At 43.1% G+C, this 23,461-nt stretch overlaps 1 protein-coding gene across 7 annotated transcripts in view; it reads right to left on the bottom strand.

Annotated features, from left to right (window-relative positions):
• Positions 1–108: 108 nt before the first annotated feature.
• fgd4a (FYVE, RhoGEF and PH domain containing 4a) overlaps positions 109–23,461 on the bottom strand; it is a 49,035-nt gene continuing 25,682 nt past the window's right edge. For 3 of the 7 annotated variants that reach the window (XM_023421273.2, XM_087177986.1, XM_023421274.2), the window contains exons 2-18: positions 21,436–21,519; positions 12,452–12,607; positions 11,674–11,893; positions 8,684–9,107; positions 6,059–6,148; positions 5,724–5,869; positions 5,342–5,498; positions 5,028–5,166; positions 4,884–4,942; positions 4,629–4,775; positions 4,078–4,250; positions 3,734–3,764; positions 3,539–3,619; positions 3,328–3,453; positions 3,027–3,164; positions 2,755–2,895; positions 109–2,653 (exon numbers count right to left, since the gene is read on the bottom strand). In XM_023421273.2, coding sequence (XP_023277041.1) covers positions 2,384–2,653; positions 2,755–2,895; positions 3,027–3,164; positions 3,328–3,453; positions 3,539–3,619; positions 3,734–3,764; positions 4,078–4,250; positions 4,629–4,775; positions 4,884–4,942; positions 5,028–5,166; positions 5,342–5,498; positions 5,724–5,869; positions 6,059–6,148; positions 8,684–9,107; positions 11,674–11,893; positions 12,452–12,607; positions 21,436–21,519 — 2,582 coding nt within the window. In that variant the 3' untranslated portion in view covers positions 109–2,383. Of the gene's footprint in view, positions 2,654–2,754; positions 2,896–3,026; positions 3,165–3,327; positions 3,454–3,538; positions 3,620–3,733; positions 3,765–4,077; positions 4,251–4,628; positions 4,776–4,883; positions 4,943–5,027; positions 5,167–5,341; positions 5,499–5,723; positions 5,870–6,058; positions 6,149–8,683; positions 9,108–11,088; positions 11,185–11,673; positions 11,894–12,451; positions 12,608–17,836; positions 18,077–18,928; positions 19,022–21,435; positions 21,520–23,461 lie in introns of those variants that run through there. The other 4 variants (XM_087177985.1, XM_087177987.1, XM_087177988.1 and 1 more) reach the window with 4 other exon arrangements.

Below are 23,461 nucleotides of genomic sequence, written 5' to 3'. Positions count from 1 at the left end.
ACCAAAACAAGATGTTTCTTAGTGAAAGTAACATTACAAAGAGACACACTGTTGGCCAAGTTACTCAAGCAGTAAAATAATGTTCGGAACAATATAGATGCACATAAATCATATTTAATCTTGTTTTATTTCTTTGAAGGTACACTTTATAGGACTGTAAAGTGCGTAGATTCTCAAACCTTTGGGGAGGGGATGCGAGGACACAAAAATCTGGATATACATTCAGATCTTACAGACAGGCAAGGTTTGTGCTCTTTGAGTTTTTTTTTTTATTTTAATACTGAGGATGGAGGGGGAATTCAGAGGGGTAAGACTCAGGTGAGCACCAGCATTGAGTAGAGGGGGAATTCTGCAAATGGGAACATGTGAATAGAGACGCTCATTATGGAGAATATAGGCACATTCCCCCCCCCACACAGTCCATCCACCACCACGATTGATCGGTGTCACACTGAAGAACCGAGGTGATGTTTGATGGGTTAGTGGAAAAACATCTGCTCTCAGAAAAAATAAGATCTACCTACTGCACTTCTTAGTGGACAGTGAGGGAACAAATTTGTGCTACTTTTAACAGATCATGCTTGTCATATTCTATAAATTACTTTTAAATAATAATTACAGCATTAAAAACACATTTACATGTCTCGCGCCAGCTTGCTATACCTGTGATTGTGCTGCATTTGCATCTAAATAGAAAACTGCCACACAAACATAATGAGGGTCCCTGCTCATCTTTCTCTACATGAATTGACGTCCATGACTGTTGTGTAGTTAGACTACCATTTGCTGTTCACCCTCAGATTTGCACATGAAGGACTATCATCGATCATTTATGAAGCCGGATTAGAATAGATGATTGTTTAATACAGACTGCGCTGTGCAGGCCATAGGTGTGGGCGATGTGCTACAAAACCAAAATCATCAGACCATAGAGATTTATTAGTTTGCTGCACTTCCTACTTCCTACTATACCTTTAAAGGGACACGCCACAGATTTTACACACAGCGTTCAGTTTACTTGCCTTGCTCAAGCTGAGTGGAGAAAACAGTTGTCTAATATCTTCTGTAACTCTGATGATGTCATAGTGATGTCACCAGGGTCATCTTGAGTTAGGCTTTAGCCTTGCAATATTTGACAGAAAACCTGTGTTGTAAACTGGGTAATGGAGTGTCAAATATGATGGGATTTAACAGTCAGGGAAGTTTAACGGATGATGCTAATGAGTTGCATTATGGGAATTGTAGGATATGTCATTTTTCAAGCTTGACTGTCCCAGGGGTTTGGTCTCTGTTGCTTTGATTTTTAAATCTTTTTAAAAATCTGCTTCTTGCTATTTTCCCAATTTTATGGGAGTGCAATGCCAAATCACTGGTGTACCCCGTTGTCAATGAGCAGGACTGACCTATTGTAGTATTGAGTTTACAGGATTGACGTTGCATTCATGTAGTGAAGCGTGCTGATTTGTCAGGTGTTCAATTATACCAGATGAGCCTAAAACAGACATTCACATTTGGTTATTTTATCTATAAATGGTTTCTCATTTTCATTTCTGCAAAATTTACCCACCACAATATGTACTGCTTTAACAGTTTATATCTGAGAGATTTTATCGCCCACCGCTGTAGGATTCAGGATTTGATTAGACTGTTGCTTAATTTTCACTGAGGGATGAGAGAGGGAGATGAGACCATCATTATTCCAACCACAAGACCATTTTCAGTTCCAGTTTTGGAACCATCTTCTCAAGCAAAGAAAAGGGGGAATACTGTAAATACTTTATATCATACTTAGATGATTTTTCTGTGTTATAGAAACAACGTTTGGGACTGATTTCTATGCATTAAAAACACAACTGTTCCTTTTCAAAAAGAAAAACATTTATACTGTACATGTACACAGAGCTGAGTTACAGCACCAGCAGACTTAGTTTGAACTGTCCTTTTGCTTTGATTCACATCCTGTACAGAGCGCTGTGCAAGTCTGTGGTGGTCCACTGGCTCAAGAGGAGTTGATAGAGGTCCATAAAGAATGAATTTGAGCTGTCCTTAATAGTGCCTGTTCAAGGGAAGTTGATCAGTCCTGAGGCCCCTTTGCTCTAGTGTTGATTGTACCAGAGATGTTCTTTAGTAATCCAGCACAGCTCTAGCAGTGAATCAAAAGTTGGGTTTATGAGAAAATCCCGGAGGAAACGGGGAAGAGGAGAGTGACAAGAAAAGGCAGCTTATCCAGCACTGATTTTTTCACTTTAGCTTGAAGATTCAGATTCAAGGACATCATGGAGAGTGTGCATTTGTATTCTGTTTGTGCAGTCCACATCTGCACATCCCGTCTTTCTTGAGCAACCCAACAGCAGTTTGCTTGTAGAAAAGTCCAGCAGCCGCTTTATGTGCTATCAGCAGCCGCCTCTTGTGTGTTGTTGTTGTCCATCATGTTTGGATTGCCGCCGTTGGTGTGAGGGCATTCTGGCATCTCTCCTGTCACTGCCACTCGTATGACTTTGAGCCAGCGCTGCTTTAGCTCCTCAGTTTCAGCAGCAAAGTTGTGGACGGACTTGGACTGGGAGAGACGGAAGCTGGCTGGAGCGTCTGTGGGTCGGGTGCTGTCATCCACAGAATAACCCAGAAGGGGGATTGTACACTGGGCCTTCACGTCCTGGGGAGAGTAGTCGGGGACAGAGAGAATGTTATCAGTATGGATGGATTTTATATCAATATGGGTGATCAAATCTTTGGTTTGTGTTCTTGCCGTTTTACCTGCGGAGCGCCGTAGAGGTAGAGCACCAGACATTCCTTCTCGGGGATGACGCACCACACCTTCTGCCAGGGTTTGTTCTTTTCACAGTACTGCAGGAAGCCACACATGATGCTGCTGCCTGAGAACTGAGCTGCCTCTATCTGCGCAAAAGAAGACGACCGCAAATTAGTACAAACTAATACTTCTATATCAGTTGTCTCTACCTAGAAAATTCTAATGGGAATCCCAACACGTTTTTATATTTATCTGGGTATCCAAACATCCTCTTTACCTCCAGGATGCCCTTCTTCTTGCCCTCGGTTACCGCTTCCCCAGTCAGGATGGAGTAGCAGTCTCTGCAGACTTTGCTCATCTTGTTGCCATCATATTCTAGTTGCACCTTATTGTCTGAACATTTCCAGCACACCACCTGGAAGAAACGGGAAGAGTCATACTCAAACCTCTTGAATGTGTAAAACTGTTTTGTGTGTATACAACTGCACTCATGAGGTTTTTACTCCACCGCAGAACTCTGTCTCTTCCACCTTCTCTGCATACATTATGCATAGCACGACAATGTCAAGATTACTTACATAGCCGCAGGCTCTGCAGTGGTGTCTCCGCCGTGTCAGAGCATTGAAAGGCTCTTTACACTTCATGCACATTGTCACTTCATTGTCGCGTATCCAACGAGGTGCACGCTTCCCCAGCTCTGCTTTCTATGTTAAAATAAAAACATACTCAATATGACAGCACAGAAAAAGGTGGTGACAGTGTAACTCACAATTTTGATGTGACACTGACCGATACTTCCTCTGCATCTTTTAATGCATTCTTGAATGACTCGTTCTTTTGCTGGAAGATCTCAATGGTGTTCTGGAAAGCCTGCAGGACAAAGACGACATCAAACTCATGTGGAACTCATCCTAAATGACATTCAGTCTCATATAATTACATAGGAAAATGATCTAAAAATCATTGTGATTGTACTGTATGTACCTTAATCCAGTCGGCTTTGTCTTGCTCTGAGCTGAGAAGGAAAAACAAAGCCAGAATAAGCATTAAAAACAGTCTTCCTGCTCCCCTTATAACCCAGAGTTAAACCAACATAGCAATTAACTCTGGGCAAAGTTCACAACATTGAAGAATGAACCTTGGGTGTGCTCATTTAGGTGGCCTTCCAAATATAAGTGAAATTATACTGTATGGGGCACAAATTACATACAATTACATGCTTCAGTGTGGGAGGGGTCTTTTTGCACCTTTTTAAAGGGTTTGCAATAAAACTGTAAAAAGGATGTTTCTTTTAATCACTGCCGAGCCTCTTTGTGTATTGTGTCTACCTGGCCTGTAGCTCTAGTGTCCTCTCCTTCCCTGACACCTGGAAGGTATGAGGGTAGTCCTCGTTTGTCGTTTCCAGGACCTTCAAGCCATCGATGCCGATTCGCGTCCTCACTGTGTACTTAGGCCCTCCCAGGCTAAATTTGGGCACGCAGTACAACAGCATGTTGTTGAACTGCCAGGAAAGAAAAAAGAGTACAGAACATGTAAGAGCACAGATCAGCGCCACTCTGGTTTAAGTTTCTGACAACATTTTCCTCCAGAGAGGGGCAGTCCTAAGCTCTGCAGGTGACCTGAATCACACCGATGGGAGATATTCAACCTGAAGTTAATATGAAACAGCCAAAACATAATCACATCATCTGGCAATCTCAGTAATTGAGAGATCTGCTCATGTGCCCCTGATGTATTCTTACGCAGAGGTGGTCCTAGTGTGAAATGATTCACTTGTTTCAATTGACTTGTGCAGATGAAGTCTGTGGTCTCAGCATATTTCCCTGCAGTGCCCTTTACTAGATGAGAAAATATTTTTGTGCTCTGCAGTTTCTCTCACCAGGAAGAGGTATCTCTCCATGGCCGAGGTGTTCCTGGCTGCCAGCTTCAGGATGTGGCCCTCTTTGATGAACTCATTAGAGGGGTGAACAATGTCCTCCTCCTCACCCAGCATCTCGTATATCTCCAGCAGTTTCTTCAGATTCTCCTAAACATGGACGAGACAGTCGTTTCAGTCGGGTGTTGACGTGTCGGTGAGAATCTGTCTTACAAGTCTAAAGAAAATGGTTCAAAACACCTTACTACTCGTACTTACAGATTTTCGTATGGCGCTGTTAGAGTGAGTCGCGGCTGTAGCGATGATTTCTAATGATTCTGAAAAAAAAAATGGGATGGGTTACCTAAACAAAGCCTAAGTGAAATAAAAAGGACACCAGTGAGACGTTTAGGTGCCACCTACTTTCAGAATCTCGACGGTCGGGGTCGTCCTGAGGCAGCTTCTTCAGATAGTCTTTAAGCAACATCTCATATCGAGGGACTCTCTGTACAGGCTCCAACATGTGATGCTGAAGCGTCAGGCAGCCACAGGCCTCTTGACTCTGTCCAGAAATAACCAAAACAACTTCCTCACTTACTCACTTTTGCAACATATTTTGTGCTTATTTGACCCAAAACCTATTTGATAGCGACAAAAACAGCACAAGAATGATGCTTTTAACATTAGATCAGCACCTGAATCTCTTTTTTTTTGTACTGGATTCTGGTTCACAGTACCTGTATCTCCTGAATGATGGCCTTGAATTGAGGCGAACGGTCAGTCCACTGTTTCAGCAGCTCCATGGCCTTGTCGAAATTCTTCACATACTCTGCGTACATCTTGAGGAAGGGTGTGAGTTTCTGCAGGATGTCTCCAATGCGGGGGGTGGACGACCTGCAGGGAGGGAGAGAAGGCGGTGAGTTCGTTCACTACTGTTACAAAATCAGTATCATTAAAAATCTACTAGATTATATATATGGGTTTTTGGGTTTAAAAAAAGCATCAAAATGAATAAAATTGATGCCATCATCATCAGCAACAGCAGCTTTATCATCACAGCTGTTTGACTGTTGGGTTTTATACAGAGCCCTGTAACATTTATAACATTTATTAGCTCACCACTCTCCCATGCGTTTCTCCAGATCTGGAAGCAGAAACTGGCTGTGAAAGGCATGGATGGAGCAGATGTTGGAGAAGATGTTCTTCACTACGTCCACAGGGAATGTTCCCTTGTTGGCCTCCTCCATTAGCTTAGCACAGAATACCTGAAGAGCCATACACAACATGGACCCGGTAAGTGACTAATAACTGGAATGTTGCATTTTGCAAAAAAAAGACATTAATTCATGTAACCTGCTTTGCTGGTTTCACATCAAGGTTTCTCTACTGTGGAATATAAACCCTTTACTACGTAATATGATTCAAACAGAGAAGTGAACCTCTGAGTTCCTCACCTGGTCCAGCAGGTTAAGTCTTGCTACATAGGCCTTCTCTGTCTGCAAGAGCTCGCTGGCGATCTTAAACAGTTTCTGTTCATTTGTCTCCTGAAAAAAAGAGGGCACATTAGTGGGGATTTTGAATATTTCGTGTAGAGAGCAATCTTAAATATCTTCTGATCATTAATGAATTAGTGAGGTGTGAATGTGATCTCATTCTGTTAGCAGCAGGGCCATACAGTCTGTAGGCTGACCGTTTCAGTCTAATACTTCTCTAATGATGAGGAATTGCTATTGTCAGCTGGGCCACAGATAATGGGGCCACAGAAGTTTTTTCAACACAAAGGATGAAGTTAACCAGAGCTGAAAATAATGCAGAAGTGCGGGACATGCTATAGAGAGCTCCTGATTTTGGTTCAACTCCCACATCGCTGTCACACTTTTTAAAACAGCCACCAGAGAGTGAATAGTGGAGGACCAGCATTCATAGCAAATCCTGCATTTATCATATTTATTCAGGCTCAGCACCTCAGTGACTTGTCCGCTGTGCGAGCTCAGCCTTGCATTAAATTCTGGTTCGCTGTTGTTGCATAACGTGGCATTTATCACTGGTGTGTGCATGTGTGCGTCATTAACACTGGGGTGATGGTGACCTGGGCTGCGGTGTAGCAGGGGGCTCTCAGAACAGGAAATGAAAATGTGGAAGAAGGGAAATGACACCAAATCAAATAAAGACACAACAATGTCTAACAGAGAGTCAATTAGTATGACAGACAATCAGGGAAGCCTCAAAATCACCACACAAGATGAAGTGTGATGTTTGTGTTGCGTGTCAGGACAGTTTACCGCCACAACAAACATGGCAACGGAAGATTTCGTACCACGGCGTACCACGTTTCAGAATAAGAAAAATGCATTTCATCATGCCTTTCAGATGGACACTGGTCAATGGAGAATTACGTCGTATAGTCACATGAACAGAACAAAAGGGCAGTGGTGGAAAGGACAAAACTCAAATACATTTGCTGTTAGGTACTTGTACTTTACTTGAGTTTCAGGTTACTTTTCAGATTTAGATTTTACATTTGAAAAGAAAAGCGAGAGAATTTTTGTTAATTTTTTTTTTAATTTTCCAATATCCCAAATAATAACTATAAATACAAATATGTCTGTTTACTTTTTCTTTTTTTTTCATTTATCTAGTGACCCTCTGGAGGGGACCCACCCTTAGGTTGGGAACCCGGACTGCGATGCTCAACTGGATAAAAAAGTAGTTAAAACAAGCTCGACCTTGAAATGCTACCAAAGTACAATTCTACTAGATGCATCTTTACAATCTAATAATGTAACGTATAATAATATTATTTTCCATTTGATATTATTAAAGCTTCAAAAACTGATTTTTTGGTCACTTGGGGGCGAGTGGTGAACACAGCACTTTTTTTATGTTTTTATATTGATATTGAAAATTTGTTTGCAAACAGTCGCTTATTTCCACATCCAGCAGTTATGGAACAACATTTTTTTGGAGTCTCGCCCAATTTATGTCTAGCATTCATTCTGTTGTAACTCTTTTGATTCCGGAGGGAAATATCTGGCTCTTGAGCTGCTAAAGGCTCGGCTATCTTGAGCCATAGTGATCTGAAACTCACTATGAGGCTCTGTAAAGCCGAGGGGAGCTGCAGATTCAGGTGATAATACTTTCACATCGTCTGATACACTTTGATATGATAAAAATACCAATTATAGGCACTTAAAGTACATTTTTAGTGCTTTTACTTAAGTAGGATTTTGAATACAGGACTAAATTGGAGTATTTCCACATGATTTTATCAGTACTTTTACTTCAGTAAAGGATTTGCGTGCTTCCACCACTGCAAAAGGCACATATATAAAAACCTCTGGCTGAATGGAAATTAACAAAGTTGTTTAGAACCAACCAACACAAAGAACAAATGTGATCCACTAACTGGAACAAAGCCACTCAAACCTAAATCAGACTAATTGATCATATGCCTTGATTGGCTGCTAGATTTGACTTGTTGAGAAACATGCAATGGCTCAAAGACAAAAAAAAAAAAAATCTTAGTTAAAAGTTAAAAATCAAAGCTCACTCTCAGGTCAACCAACACCAGTAAAAAGAATTGTGTTGTTTTGACTGAACATTTCACCATGAACCCATGTGACTGTCATTTTTTCATGGCTCTTCCTCTCCCATACCACTGAAACTGTGTGGTTGTTTTCAGCACTGAGAAGACAAAGATTGATCAGAACCTGAGATATTTATAATCTGTAAGCCCCCTGTAGGAGGGCACGTGAGGGAGGGAGAGAGGGGGGAGGTGGGGGGGGGGGGGGGATTTGACATCTGTTCAGCCTTCGCAGAAAATAACCCCTCTTAAACACACACCAGAGAGGAATGACATGCAGGCTTCTTCCCTTGTAACTCTATCCTTACAATATTAGAGTGACCTAGAACTGGAAGTAGTTCACATGATTTAATTGTGCTGAAACGACAGAGCCTAAATAAAGTGCTGACGGTTTGTTTATCAGAGACTGCAGAGCCAGAGCAACCTGACACCTCTGCCAGGCTGCAAATATATTACACAAACAAAATAGATGTGAAAAAAATCCACCAGCTCGTACCTTATGGTCACTGCTCCCTTCTTCATTCCTGTGCTCACTTTCTGTTGTAGTCCCACCGTGCTCAATCTCAGTGTGGCTTTCTGTATCAGTCCTGTCCGTCTGTGGAGACGAACGATCCTCATCCTGTTCTGCACTCCCGTTCCCCATATCTCCATTTACCAGCCCCGCAGTCTCTATCCTCACACTTTCATTCTCAGACTCCTCTTTATCCTCCTTCTCCTTGTCTCCTTGCTCCATCTGCGCTAGCACCCCGTTAGCCGCCGGTTTGTGGTCATCCTGGTGTGTCCCGGCCGGTGTGGAAGTGTGGTTCTCCTGATTCCTGCCGGTCTCTGTCTGCCTCTGGTGGGGGCGGTGGGCTGGGCTGCAGTTGTTCGACTTGCTGATATTTTTGAGCGGTGAGCCGTCTCTCTTGTTCTCTGTGCTGCTGCAGGAACAGAGGAAAAGGCAAAGGGGAAGTCGGTCAGCACAGAAAGAGGTAACTACCAACCCTCCCCAAAGGAGAGGAAAAGGGAAAAAAAAAAAGATTACAGGAGGCTGTTTAGTAGCTGCCCTACCGACACGTTGTTCTGCGAGTGTGGTGCAGTGGTGAGAGCTTTCGCATGTGAGTGTGAGAGTTAAAAATAAAGCTGTGGAGATGCACAAACTTCCATCTATCTTATGAGGCTGCGGAGAGCTGCTGTAATGCAGAGGAAGTGTGGTGTGTGCAGAGGAGGAATGGAGGTACAGTAATGAGGAGGACAGGAGGAGGAGGAGGAGAGGTACAACTCTACTCCCAAGAGATCAACGCTGTCCTACTTCCTACTGCGCGCACACACACACACACACACACACACACACACAGAACCTGTTTTATATATTGTGCTGTAAAATCACTTTCATCCTTTGCTTGAACATGATTGAAATTGAAATGGTAAAAGCAGCACAAGATGATTTGAAATACAGCACAGGAATGGAAACCAAATTAACACAGATGCAAAAAAAAACAAACACACACACACACACACACACACACAAACAAACACACATGCACGTACAATGTCACCATTCAGCTGCTCTACATCCTCTACCAGCAGTCAGCCCAGCTGTTTTCCTGTAAACGACCCTCCAGACTTCCAGTGTTGCAGCAAGTAGCTCCTGTATCTCGGCTCAGTTTAGCGGATTTCGTGCTTTCAAACTGGCCTCAGATCAGATCTAAGCAAAACCTCCGGCACTGAGAACATCACCAGTTCTACCAGCAAAGAGACAAATGATGGTTCGTCTGTAATCCAACCTTTACTGGCGCAAAAAAATAAAAAATAAAAAAATCAGGCGAACAGGTGATGTTTAGCTTCAGCAACATTCACTGTTGCATTGACTGTCAGTGTCCGGTCGAAACAGGAAGTAGGTATAAATAGAGGAACAACAACAGGCTGGTGAAACACTCCACAGATTAATCACTTCTGGGCTGTCTGCCACCTGAGGGGCTTAACCCTGAACAAAAGATCATCTCCCCTTCTCAGAGAAAGACTGAATGATACCATGATAAGCTGGGGGAGACTTTTCAAAAGATTTAAAAAAAAATCAAAACACACACACACACACACTACACACACTTTGTGGTGTGTAGGTGCACCCGGCAGTTCCTCTTTGCACATATGGCGTTCCAGTACATGACTGTTTCAAAACAGGCGGAACTAGACAAGATTTAAGCACAGCTTCACTTGCCATGTGGCAGTCTAGGTGCCTTTAAGGCAGCCCAGTGCCATGTGAACCAGATTAGTATATTAGTAGGCTAATTCTGTTCTCGGAAGCTGTGGGCCTTTCTCTTCTTTCTGTTCCAGAGCCACTAGAGGGCTAATCCCCACAGCCCTGCAGAGTCTGAATGGAAAAGTTACACCAGATCGCTCAGATTTACCTCATTTGACACCTCAAACTGTGATGAAAGGCGTGGGGGAAGCCTAGGAGTTTGTAATTCTCTTCTCAGAGATCCAAACCACAGATGAGTTAGAATAAGAAGCAACAGGCTGAAGAGACGAGGGTGAAACTTTAGTGGGCTGCCACTGCTGCATACTGAATATTTTTGGGCTCTACTGTATGAGCAGTCGGGACAAGGGCACCATTGTTGTGCCTCTCACCACCATCAATGGGCCTCCCTCACATATCTGAGGCTGCAGCTACAATCAAAACTTACATGACTTTGCAATAAAACAGCATGTAACACACACAAAAAAAAATGGGGGGGAATACATCAGTAAACACCGGTAAGCATTGCAGAAATATCTCACTTGATCCTACATTGAAATTAGACGACTCAACCTTAAAGAGTTTGTGTAAAAGTACAAGCCAACAGAATACTTAAATCTCCATGTAACTATGAGGAGACAAGATCAAAGCCTGGACATTTAAGTAAGTTGTAGAGATCCTACCTCGCTCTCCTGGGCTTCATCTCGCAACACTGAGTCCTGTCCCACAACTGAATGAGGAGCTGTGTTCGCCCTCGCCTGTACAAATCTCCTTTCATCCCCTCCCTCCCTCGCTAACGCTTGGCTTGTGAAGCACGGGCTAATCTCCGCTCGTTCCGTCTGCAGCTCTCGTCTGAGCTACTATCAATGAGTCAAGGCTGAAGAGTTTAATCGAGGGACTTCTGCTTTTCCCCCCTTGAAATAGCCCGTGTAGGAAACATTAGGAAAGACAAAGTTTTCCGTCACTGCGATTACAACAGCTTGAACGGGGTCACTTCATTACAAAAGCTATTAAGTGACGTAGATGGAATAGTTCAACCAGAACCAATATACCATGACAAAAACTGCAATGCCAGTCACAGAGGGTGTGATAATGGTTTGAGTCAGTGAAAATTTCTCAAGCGAAAGCCACTTTTACTTAATAATATTACAGAGTTGATAAAAAAGTGCAGTCCCAGTCAACGTCTCTTGACAGAGTATTCTTTCCTTATAGCTCCTCTCTGTGAGGGGACATCACACACACCACCTGAGAGCCGAGAGCCCCCCTACCTGTTCTCCTCAAAGCGGCTGATCAGGTCTGAGACTTTGGAGTGTTTGTCCCTGGCCCTCTCCCGGTTCACAGCCCCTCTTCTTCCTCCTCCTCCTCCTCCTCCTCCTCCTCCTCCACCTTCCTCTTCCATGCCCGGTCTAAGCGGTGGTTTCTGGCCGCGGCCCAATGGGGATGAGAGCTCCGTCACCGGGCTCTGAAGATGCAGTGGCTTTGGAGGCACTGGAGACAAGACAAGAGGGAATATTTAACTGCAATTTCAATTCAGAGCTGAGGGGGGCAGTGTAAGCTATCCCAACGGACACCAAATACGGATGACTGACTTTGTATTCAACACACTCAGCTTGAAAATAACAAGTTGGCTAGCTCTGCAGAGAGGAATCAGTTTTACTTTCCTCTCAAATCATGTGTTAGGAAACACATTTCTTTGTTCATTCCTTTTCTATGTAGAATTATTTACTCAGCTCAAATAAAAGAGGAACCATGCTCAGTGTTCACTCATTCCAGGCCTGCTTACATAACTCTTTTCCTATTTTCACTGTTTCCTGAGCATGTGCACAGACATACAGTAAGTGAATTATTTATGATACAGCGTTTCTAGGGAGCTAAGGAGTAAATAAGCATCGAGGGACAATATTAAAGCAGGAGAAAGGTCACTCCCAGACTGAACAATAGGTCAGTGCATGTCACTACTTTCATGTGTGACTCACACACCGATACGCTATTGCAGTTGTGTGTAGTGTTTGGCTGAATTTGCGGTGACTCGTCATTACGTCCTACCTTGTGGTTTAGACTGCAGCCAAGGCCTGCCGCCAGGGCCTCTTCCATTGACGCCTCCTCCCCTGCTCCTGTCAGGCGTCCCGCGGCTCGCCCGATTCAGACACGCCTGCACGCTGGGCGGGTCGCTGCGCTCGCACGCCGGGCTGCTACCTAGAGCTGGAGGATGCAGAGACGAGAGAGAGAGCATGACCGTTACAATAAGATCAATTCAGTTCAATCTGTTTTTTTTCATAGTCAATGAAAGGAACAATGAAAGGGGAGCGATGATACAACAGTATAGAAACGACTGACAAGCAACCAATCCATCCACTCAGCTATCACAATAACTCTTCGGCAGGTCCATTGTTACAACCTGCTGTGCAAATGACAGGAGGCTAAATTATCACAATAGCGCATATTAGGATGCATTATAAGTAAATCCCACTAATACTGTAGTAGTTATTCAGATGACACTGAGGCGTGGCTCTATCCTTTCTTTAAAAATCTGAATAATTGTCCTGCTCTCTGGCTCCTCAGCATTCTGCCAGTTTTTATTAGTGATATTCGTTTGTGTCCCTTTACCTTGTTGGAAAATGTTTGATGTTTGTTTCTTTATTAGAATTATTCAGCAACCAGTGAAAAGAAACAGCACGATCAGACAATCACTCCTCAAACCCACTGTTTCCAAAATGTTACATCTAGTTATTTAGAAATTTTTAAATTGATGTGATAGTGCAGCCATATGGCCGTGCTGCCTTGTATTTATTTATTTATATTCTTGATTAATTTTTAATTTTACTTTCAAGGCCACACATGAATTTTCAAAAACCTTTACAACTTTATTTTTCGCTTTATTCAAATTCACAACAAGTCAAAAATTTCCAAGCCCGAGTGTGTCCCGTGCAGGGAGACACAGTTCCTTCCATAACTCCTCCCACAGACAGTCACAGGATATTCATATAGAGCGCGTAGTGCATTAATTGCTGGAAAAATGCTTATGATAAACAGCTGTAGTTTAAATATTAGAGAGTGTCAGACAGTTGAGTTCATTATCCAGCTAATGATCCAGTTGATGATCAGCACCAGGGAGGCTTTCACCCAACCAGCTGGCCACAGATGGTACAGCATCAGTGTTTAGATAGGGCAGGCAGACTGATCTAATGGAGCGGCAGACCACAAAATGGCAGTGTTTACAGTAGCCTAAATCTACCTCTCTCTGACCTCACACACACACACACACACACACACACACACACAACCCAGTAAGGCAAATACCCATATATGGAACTACATAGCCAGGAGCCAGTAGGCGCTCTCATTAGTTTACAAGCTATTAGTCCATTAGTTTCCATTTAGGGTGGTCACTTAACCGGGTGTGCGTGATTTAACAAGTGGCACTGATGTATAGGCCAGATGCAGAAATCAATGTAGCTTTGCACTTGACTAACTTGTACGGATAAACACTGTGTGTAGTGAAGAGTGTGATCTGTTCCTGAAGTTGCAGAGTGGAGCGTAAGGCCTACATGCTTACACTTTCACAAAAACACTGGAGCGGCTTCCACTCGTGTCTGTTCTGTTTCCACTCACATGGGACAGCGATGTCACATATCACAGAGAGAGAAGCCTTGTCCTCTGTCCGGCACTCATTGACGCTAATATGTAAAGAGAAACTTTCCATCTTTTCCACCATGAATCAGTGAGAAGAGGTCTTAATTTCTTGACAGACTGTCTCTTCTTATCCAAAAATAGCTGAAAGCATCCGCACTTTCAAGAGAGTGCATCATCCAGTAAGCTAAATGTATTTCAGAAAATGATCTTCCATCTTGGTGGAATTTTGTTTTCCACTTGGGGGCAGCGTAACAAGCTGTACACATAAAATTTAAATTTTTCTTACAAGCGTACAACCATTATTTACTTCCCTTTTAGCTTTGTTTTGCTGGCTCTTAACGAGCTTAATGCAGATTGCCAAGTGACTGTAGGGGTGTGAAAAAAAAGACCAGCTAGTTGCTAATTTTGTGTCTCCCGTTGGATGCTAGGCACATGTTTGATCAGAGTTTTATTGCGGGTAACATCTGCCATGGCTGGAGAGGATGATGAGAGACGAGAGGGTGAACCAAAACCAAACGTGACAGACCCTTTAACTACAGTGTGATGTGCTAATTCTCTGTGGCTTCATTGCTATAAGCGGCACCTTTCACATGATGTATAATCATTTGATTTGTTGTTGATATAATTATATTGAGCGCAGCTTTGAGTATATAAACGACTTGTATTAGAGTGAAAAACGCACTGTATGTGCTATCTACTGTAGGCGATGTGCCCTTCCAGATGCCATTCGTTTACAGTGATTTTATTACTATCTGTCAAATTGGTGCCCGCTTGAGGACCCATGTTTATTTTCTCTACGGTCATCTTTATCTTACCAATCCTGAAACAGAAAGAGAAAAAAAATCACCACAGAATCATCTAGTTGCAGTTTCTATTTTTGACAGTATGACCGTAATTAAAGACAACAGCTCGAGCAACTGACTGACTGGAAACGGTCCCACTCTGTGCTTGGGAGGGCAGACTTTCTAAACACGGACCCCAAAATTACCAATCAATTCTGAGGGCGGCCTCAGGAATTTTCTCGTGATTATGCGCTTGGCTTCCACACACGGCCACATTAAGAGATTATAAGAAAACATATATGGCTCAGAATGAAGTCTCTGCTTATAGATTGTACTCCTTGTATGGCATTTTTCCTGGAAGATTGCAGGGGGTCAACTCTCCACAGCCTGGCTCTGTCTCCTGGGCTTGTTATTAACTGTGTCAAACACCCGTCCCTCAGCTGTAAATCATCTCTGTGCTGCAGATTTTCACTTGAACCAGAGAGAGATATGCAGGTGTTTTAAGTGTTAGATAGGAAGAGACAGATGCTAACAGAGATATAAGTAGAAATGTATTTGGCTTGGACCTGCATATACCAATTCGCAAGTCAACTGTGCAGAAAAAGATTTTGAGTTAGGATCTCAAAGCTTTTATGTTCAAAATGAAGCAGCCAGTTCTGTAACAGTAAAAACAGCATGAGCTTCACTTCCTCTCTCAGAGCCGGAGTGCCTGGCAGGAACTACAGCTCCTGGTAACACACTTTTTTCTGGCATCTTTGTCATTAAAACTGACTTGGCACAAGTGACAGAGCACTGTGTACAGTAAATGAAAAGCAGCCAGCCACCACCCTGCTGAAACACTCTGACTCTCCTCCTCCGTCTGTGTGACGGGGAAGGAGCGCTGATGTCTGGAGCTGAGACTTGATGTAAACAAAACAGGAGCTTCTGATGGTCAAGGACTAGCACAGACAAGCACAATCCGGGTCGAATGCGATGTCATGGCATTAGTTGCATCCTCACTGATGGTATGAAGTGTGTTTACTGTACACAGGTGGTGTGCTACAGCACAGAAACCAAAACACTGTTGGAGGCTGCAGCAATTCAGGAAATGAGGAGCTGACAAGTCAAACTGAGACTCGACCTTTGCCTCTGTCCTTGTTGCAGGATGGTGAGACGTGCTGTCATGGCAACTAGCCCGTTACCTTCTGAAGATGCTAAATTTATTCCGCTACTGAGCGGACTGAGCCTGAAGGCATCTGCCTCTATCTCAGTGAACCCAAAAACTGCACAGCAGTGAGTGCGAAGAAATGCTCTTGTAAAAGTCAGGCGTCATTCGCGCTGTAGATAAGAGAGGCTGGTGCAAAATTCTGGTTTGCAAAAGCAGCCAGCTTCTTCTGCTTTCACAAATAACTAATCTAACACCATCCCTTTCTGTGTGAGTCTGTCAGTAAAACAGAGCTGTGCCAAATCTCTCCAAAAACATCCACCTTCTTGAGAAGGCTGAATCTACGATCTGTAGTTTACCTGGGCTCAGCAAGTTATGTGCACATGTGTGTATGGTACTACAGCATTAAAGAAATCACACTCCCAGCCCCTCCCCCATCCACAGCCCTCCAGCTCTGCCGTATCCCAGCAGTAGAGGAGTGAGTTTCCTGCAAACCGGCAAAGGAGCCTGAAGGAATGTAGCATTTTGGCACAAATAACTTTCCCTGAAACAAAAAAACAAACAGTGTCTGAAAATAGCGAATCATTCCAAATAGTGCCTAAAATAGTTTGGCTCCAGGCAAAGCGAGGTCTGTTGGTTACAACAAACACTTTGATCCTAAGCAAAATAACTACTGAAATTTTGTATAGTCATCACCATCACTTCAGCTCCTAATGAATGATTTTTAAGGCTCGTCTCTTAACTCAACATCATCTTCCGGGAACGCACGAGTATCTGTACAAAATTTCATGGCAATCATCTCAGTCCGGTCCAAAGTGGTGGACGGACTGCCAGACTGACACCACCACCCTGGAGCCATGCAGTTAGCCTGGCTAAAAACAGACTCAGTGAGCACAGAAACAAACAGTCCTCATGGCTTTGCAGGTGGGCAGGTGCACCCTTCCGGTAATATCCACTCAGCCTCTCAGCCAAACACTAATTTAGTGCACGTTCAGGACATTTTTCTACCTCACGCTCATTACACCACCACCTCCCTGATGCATTGTCGGCCGACAGCGAGACTGTCTAACCTGTCTCTCACGTGTCTCTCGTCACACTCTGCCTGTCCCTCCCTCCCAAACCCCCTCTGCCAGAGTGTGTGTATGTGTGTCGATACTTCAGTGTGAGAGAGTGCCAGGTAAAAAAAATAAAAAATACAAAAGGCACACCTGTCTGTGCGGTGCAGTGTGTCCACACCCTGCCAGCAGAGGAGTGTCTCACGCAGCTTCAATACTAAGGCTTTGTCCTCTCGCCTCACGGGCGCGACACTCGGATCACAAGGAATGTCTGAGAGGACTTTTTACAAATTCTGCTTCTTCTTAATAACTGGGTTGGCATATAAATTATCATCTCGTTGGCTTCTGCACCGCTGCACAGCGACGTCGGGGGAACATGAGAAACGATGATGAATTTCTTATCAAAAACCCCTCATGCTTCCCCTTCTTTAGTCAGACAGAGAGCTTGCAACTGTTACAGCAGGTCTAAAGTACAAAAGGGTAGAAATGATTCAGTGCAGCGACCTGCCCGAGTCTGTTTACATACATCAGCTCTTTATCATATGAAAGGCTCAGCCAGTGTGAGAGTGTAAACACTGCAACGTTGACACATAAATCAACCGATAAAGGAGCGGGTCAACATGAGAGCATGCACGCTTGTGTAAGCCATTATCAAAGTATGACCGTGTACTCTTATCATTCCGCTTGGTGTCTTAAGATTAAAAACTAGCACATCACAGAGAGTGAAGACCACGCTGATCAAAGGTGAAGCATTAAAATTGACAAAGAAGAAAATAAAGTATTTTGTGAAGTTGAGAATCCCAGTGAATGAACTCACCCTGTGCTCGAGACAGACTGGAAAGCAGCTGTAGAGAGTATCCTCAGTGAGCGACCTCGCTATATATGAGTGTGTGTGTGTGTGTGTGTGTGTGTGTGTGTGTGTGTGTGTGTGTGTGTGTGTGTGTGTGTGTGAGTGAGTGAGTGAGAGAGAGAAAAAGAGAGAGAGTGTGTGTGTGTGAGTCCCAGAAGAGCACCGAGTTTAGGCTCCCTGCGATCTTCCCAGGCAGCACCACTGCCGAGTGACTCAGCTCAGCATGGAGACTCACAGAGCTGCACAATGCTCCTCCCTCACTCTCGCTCACACACCCCCCGATTTAAGTGGCTTTTAAAAATTACAGAGCCACACCGCCTGAGACACACACACAGCCACACACACACACACATCTAGAGGTTCACACAGAACTCTGCGCCTCTGAACTGACAGGATATACAGATGTAGAATTCACCAGCTCAGCGCCGCACCAGTGAGAGTTCGGCTACACATTCCTGCACAGTCAATATTTCTCTCTTGAATGATAACATGTAGAAATGAACATCAGTAAATTAATCAGGTCATATGGAATTTGCCACATTAAATTCAGCCGTACGTACACAACACCCCGCAGGCACAACATGAGTAAAGTCTTCTCCAGCTTCCTTTAACTTGTTGACCTTAACAAAAGAAGCAAACAAATGAAGCAGAGTGTGTGAAATGGGACCACTCGTACAGAGGACAGACCCGGCCTCTGTGTGTAACAGCCTTTTCGTTCTGTCTGCCTCTGGCATCAGTTAGTTTGATCAATGATTAACACGCACCACACTAAAGCGGCCTGGAGCGCCACACAGCAGTTCTCTCATCTGCCTGATAGAATCTAAATGAAGCCCAGAGCCTATAATCTTTTATTTTAAACCAACGTCTCCTCCTCAGGCACTTTGCTTGTGCAAATATTTAAAGTCCTAAAAATAAGACGACTGAGTGAAACCGGTGGGCAAACGAAGTGAGTTCACACAAACAAGTCAAAACTAATTTGCATCAGGTACAATGAGTTGAAATCTACTTTAACATACGTGAAAATGAAACAAAGATCCCAGGAACATGAACGAGATTTACCTTTTGCAGAAGTCAGCACAGGGAACTGCGACTTGAGCTCTTCCATGTTCTGTATCGAGCCTTTGCTGCAGAGTTGCTCCCTGTTGTCTGTGACAGTGCAGCTCAGAGGTGTTTGCTCTTTTGAGTAATTGCTCATCTACATCTATGTTTTATACCAACTTTGAACCATCACATGATTACAAAAAAAAAGAAGAAAAAAAAGAAAAACCACAACAGGAAGCCTTAATTTAAGTCATGCTTATTTCAACTCCTATCTATGAACATGTCACACACTCTCGCACACACATACAAACACTGCAGACACAATCAAACACCTGCATGCTCTCTGATGTGTGTACTGTCAGCAGAACATGGGTGGGAGGAATGACAATCATTATTTTGCTCTTCCAGTAAACCAGTTTCACCAAAAAATAAATTCCATTCCCTTTCAATTTCCTTTACTTACAGGACAGCAAAGCAAAATTCAAAATCATTCATTCATCATCATTCATATCATTCCATATAATTGAGACAAACATCTCTGTTTTAAGTGCTAAGGATCAATCTTCCCACATTGAAAAACAAACAAACAAAAATAACCCTAAATGATTGTGCAACTGTGACCAGAAGTGCACTCTCTCTCTCCTGTGTCAGTTGGTGGAAACGTGTCGCTGTCACTTTACTAACTTATGTAAGATGCCTGCAGCCGTGTTGTTGAGGTCTGTCCTCAGTGAGGAGCTGCACAGACGCATATAGTTAAATGCTTTCGTTCATCCGGGAAATGTGTTTACAGGCATCAACCTGCATTTACAAGCAGCTGGACAGTAATCTGATTTTCAGGTTTCTTCTCTCAATGTTTTTATTGTGCCGAGTCTTGAAAGAAACATCCACGTGGTTAAACTTAAATTCAACATAAATCTATTTAGCTGCAGAAATGCCTCAAGAACCTATTTCTAAGAGTAATGTCACAACAATTCTTCCTCTGTCTAACAAAAACACACACGGCCAAGAAATCGGGTCACTCCAGCAGAAATCGAGCCCTGTTAACCTGAATTATTATTCCCACTAGATATAAGAAATTATGTTACTGCAGAAAGATGATACTATAGGTTACTTAAGTGCATGCATCCACACTGAAAGTTCACTTTTGTTTTTATAGTTCCATGTAAAATGTTTTATGATTTCATGGTGTGGATATTTCGTCTGCAGGAGATTTAAATGCTCTGTAGACACAGTAAAAGTGGGAGAAAATACTCTACAGATGTAGATGCCTTATTCACATATTCACACATACACAACACATAGACACAAACACACACAAAACCCAGAGTCTAACTGTTTCTGGCGCCCTACATCACTCAATGAGATTAGAGGGAGTGTAGTTACAGTGCGTGTCTGGTTTTACCCTGCTACATGAAGCCTTCATTGTGTCCATCGTTCTGGCACACACACTGCGGAGTGTGTGTGTGCGTGTGTGTGTGTGTGTATATAACAGACAGGGTGACAGATAACCATCACCACCACGCACGGAGGATTAGCCGCTTGTGTTCAAGCGACCCAGACTTTCTTCAGATTAACCGTGCCTCATTCCCTAATCCAAGGGCCAGAGTGAGATTAGAACCCCAGTCTGCTCCAACCCAGGAGGCACGGGGGGACAAGAGGATCGGAGGTGGCAGAGATGGGAAAAGAGAGAGAGAACTGGGCACGGTTTATTTTGAAGGATACAGATAATGAGAAAAAGGTAAAAGGTGAGAGAAAAAAACTTCAAGAGCAGTGAAGAAAAATAGGATCAAACTGACAGGAAGGAAGGAGAAGTGAGGGCATGATGAAAACAGACAAGCAAAGAGAAAGAGGGGAGAAACAAAAGAGGAGAGAAAATGAGAAAAAGTGAAAAATAGGAAGACAATGGGGACTGGAGGGAAGTACCCATTCATCACGAAGATGCTGGCTATGAACTACACACACACACACACACACACACGTTTGATATAAAAATAGAGCAGAGACCAGCAGCCTTCTTCACACCCCTGCACAGCGGTGAGCTGCAGGGAGGCGTGTTCATACTGCTCTTAGAAGAAGCAGAAGATTTGCACTAGATTCGGTCAAATTTACAAAAACACTCACGGTCTCGTTGGTGATATTGATTTAAAATGCAAATATACGCAGCCCTCCTGCTGTGAATCAGAGGTGGTGACTGATAGTAAGTAACAAAACTTTTCTCATCTTCACACCAGCTAGCGCTACCTCCCAAACATCACAAGATGAAAATGGACAAGACAAACAAAAAACAGACTGCGTCAACACCGGCACGAGTACAGACAGGAAACCACAGGACCTTGAACAACCTCCGCACATCTACATATAAGTGATCTGTAAAAAAGCTACACATCTCTTTATTGAGAGGCAGGTGACCTTTTGTGACACTGATACAGACGATTTAATAAAAGATACATGTGAGAAAACAGGGGGATGAGGAAGGAGGAGGGGGGAAAGATGGCTGTAAGGTGAGTGAAGGTGAAGTTTCTTACCTGTGGAGTGTTCGATTTTCACAGCCACGCAGGCCTCCTCATCCGCGTTCTTGGACTGGAAACAGTCAGCTTCGCCTTTCCTCTCTGCAACAACAGAACACAAGGTTCAATGTGGGATGAACACAGCCGACACACTTGTTGTAGAGTACGAGCACACCGGAGAACAGGAGGATATTTTAATACTCGACCCACATGTGAGGCAGGAACTTCAAGCAGTTCCAGTTAAACCCAATGTTTAATTTAAGAGGGGCATCGACTCGGCTGTACAGAGAGAGAGAGAGAGAGGGGATGAAAATGAGAGATGGAGGCAGGATCAAGAATCTGTATTTCTCATTTTCCAATAAGCGCACAATGTGATGGACACGCATGAAGCCGGAGATATGCAAAGCTGCTAGAGCTGTGGTAGCTGCATTTATCAAGATCAGGGGGAAAGTTGTGTTTGTTTTGAGAATGAAAAGGAATATACCGACCCCCGGAGACAGAAACCCTAATTAGTCTGTCTGTGATTTGTAGGGCATCATCTGTAGGGAGAGCTAACACTCTTTCAACACAGCCGTTTAATATGCACATAAAAGATTAAAGAGAAAATATCAACGGTCGTAACAACACTGATGGGCGCGTGCACGCACACACACACACACACACATATAACTCACACAACTCAGACACAATTAAAAAGACTGGTGCGCACACATACATGCAAACCTGTGCTCTCACAGTCTGATATAATTTACAGCATCACAGCGGACATGAACAGCACACTGCACAGTATAACAGCTGTACAGCAGCGCAAATGAAAGTTGAGCAAATGAATGTTGACCCGACTTTCTCTCCAGCAGCGTGTGACAATGAGGTGACGACGACGACACCAACCAATCACAACAGTGAGAAGCTTATTTCATTATTGTTGGATCTAATTGTTTCTGAAGGAAGAGTCCAGATTTATTTTATTTCAAAACATAAGATCCATTCATGTAGCACAATGTTATCAACTAATACTGGATTATCACAGCTGCAAACTGCAGGAATAGATGTTTAATTTTTGGCATTTTTTTCTCAATTAAAGTCTAACATTTTTATTTTGTGTTTTGTTTATAGTCATATTTAAATTTCAATCACATTTATGGTTAAAAAAATACGCTGCTATTTCTAATTTACTTGACATTCATGAAATTTTGTAGAAATGTTCATGGTCCAGAAGATGAATTATAAAGACACAAGCACAATGTTCTGAACAGACTTGTGTGGTTCCTAGATGATTAACAATTTAGATTTTCTTCCATCACCACTATGAGGTTGACGATTCAGAGTGAAATATCTCAGCAACTATTCGAAGGATTCCCATGAAATTTGGTGCAGTCACTCATGTCATTCATCTGGCACCGAGTAATTAATTTGTCCAGTAATTTGGTTTTTGACCAAATACCTGCGAAACTAATGGCGCTCCCATCAGCCTCAGCTGTACTTTGTGTTTGATGTTAGCATGCTAACACACTAAGATGGTGGGCATGCTAAACCTCACTGCTAAGCATCATGTTTATCATTGAACTGCACAATATCTTTACTCTGACGTATCTTTATCACAAAATATGTATTTATTTGTGTTAAAAAAAAAAAAAAACTGAATTTTTCGCTATTCTCAAGGTCAAATCAGTCGTGTTGATGTGAGTAACAGCGTAAGGAAAGAATCCACACGAACCGCTCTAAAATCTAAAAAAGGCTACGGAGAAAACAGGATGTCAGGGTATCAACACAAGTCTAGACAGGTTTTGTCATTGAATTAACCTTTTACTAGACCCACTTGTCATTACCTCTCGTAACACATCAAACTACCGAGTATTCAGCACAGTATCACTTGGGTTATGACAACACAGCAGCACTGAACTGAGAGCAACATAATGGAGTGTGGATAATGTCACGTAAAAGAAAAGTGGACAGACTCAGCATGGGGCTGTGCAAACAGTCGAGAGGAGGTACAAACGACTGTGTGTGTGTACGTGTGTGTGTGTGTGTGTGTGTGTGTGTG

This window comes from Seriola lalandi, unplaced genomic scaffold (assembly GCF_002814215.2).
Source record: "Seriola lalandi dorsalis isolate HSWRI2012SDOR001 ecotype SW California unplaced genomic scaffold, Sedor1 jcf7180002054671, whole genome shotgun sequence".
NCBI classification, from domain to species: Eukaryota; Metazoa; Chordata; class Actinopteri; order Carangiformes; family Carangidae; genus Seriola; species Seriola lalandi.
Note: the sequence above shows the minus strand (reverse complement) of the source record. Positions and strands in the feature narration are given on the sequence as shown.